This window comes from Pterocles gutturalis, unplaced genomic scaffold (genome assembly GCF_000699245.1).
Source record: "Pterocles gutturalis isolate BGI_N339 unplaced genomic scaffold, ASM69924v1 scaffold4211, whole genome shotgun sequence".
Classification (NCBI taxonomy): domain Eukaryota; kingdom Metazoa; phylum Chordata; class Aves; order Pterocliformes; family Pteroclidae; genus Pterocles; species Pterocles gutturalis.
This window is the reverse complement of record NW_010097535.1, coordinates 3,552-4,516: the sequence shown is the minus strand read 5'-3', so window position 1 is coordinate 4,516 and position 965 is coordinate 3,552. Positions and strand designations below refer to the sequence as shown.

The window sequence follows — 965 nt, the reverse complement described above, 5'->3', positions numbered from 1 at the left end:
GGGCCCTCCCAGCCACAGCCAGACAAAAGAGTCTCTCATGCAGGAAAAACAATATTTACCTGTAAGGTCTCTTGGTCAGATTTGGAGAATTCTTGTCTCTTGTAGTTTTCCAGTAATTCGTCCATACATCTAACGCTCTCGGAAACCTCACTGATGGTACTCGCTCTTCTGGACACCTTAGCTGACTTCTCTTGTTCCTTTGATGAAAAATGAAATAAAAGCAGATGGTGATTTGGCTCCTGCAGCCAGTGCACGTGCTTGGCTGGGGAGTTGCTTCCTACTGACATCTCGTTGCAGGCAGAGGAGGCACGAGGAGCGCGGGGCAGGACTCACCCCCCAGCAGCTCCGGCATCAGCGCCGCCCCACACCTCCCTGCCCAGGGGAGGATGGAAACCCCCTGCCCTTCTCGGGGCACCCTGCCCAGGGGGCCAGTGCATAAGAATTAATTCACCACAGGCACGAGTAAGACTTCAAAAGTAGAGCTGGGAGCTTCTGCGGTGCAGAAGGACACTGTGACAACAATGGCAGGGATCTGGTTAAACCAGAGCACAGCTCCGACATGTGCAGGGACACGGGGTGCCTTTCAGCTGGAGGATGGGGACAGACACCCCAGGTGTGCACACACACACTGCGCGCAGGAGAGAGGCGGTTCTGTACAGATGGTTTGGGAACCGAGTTTCTTTTGGGGAATTTCCCATCGCTACCGCAGTGCTGCTGCCAGGATCCCACTGACGGGGAAGCGACCCGCCCTACAGGCTCCTGGCTGTACCTGGCAATGGCTTATTTTAGGGAAACAGAACAAAACAATCCCACGCTATAACTGTGGAATAACATACTGAAAATCGTCCCTCCTCTGGGGCAGCATTGTGGAGACCATGTACAAAGGACCCACTGTCAAAGATGGAATCACCGAGTCCCCTCCCGCCCTCCCTGGCTGCAGACCCGCTCTGACCCCGGCGCCGCGG

General features: G+C 55.3%; 1 protein-coding gene across 1 annotated transcript in view; it reads right to left on the bottom strand.

Annotated features, from left to right (window-relative positions):
• Nucleotides 1-965, bottom strand: part of GGA2 (golgi-associated, gamma adaptin ear containing, ARF binding protein 2) — a gene marked incomplete at its 5' end in the record, with an annotated part of 10,575 nt that overhangs the window by 6,391 nt on the left and 3,219 nt on the right. Inside the window, one exon of the mRNA XM_010075983.1 lies at nucleotides 60-262. Coding sequence (XP_010074285.1) covers nucleotides 60-262 — 203 coding nt within the window. The remainder of the gene's footprint in view (nucleotides 1-59; nucleotides 263-965) is intronic.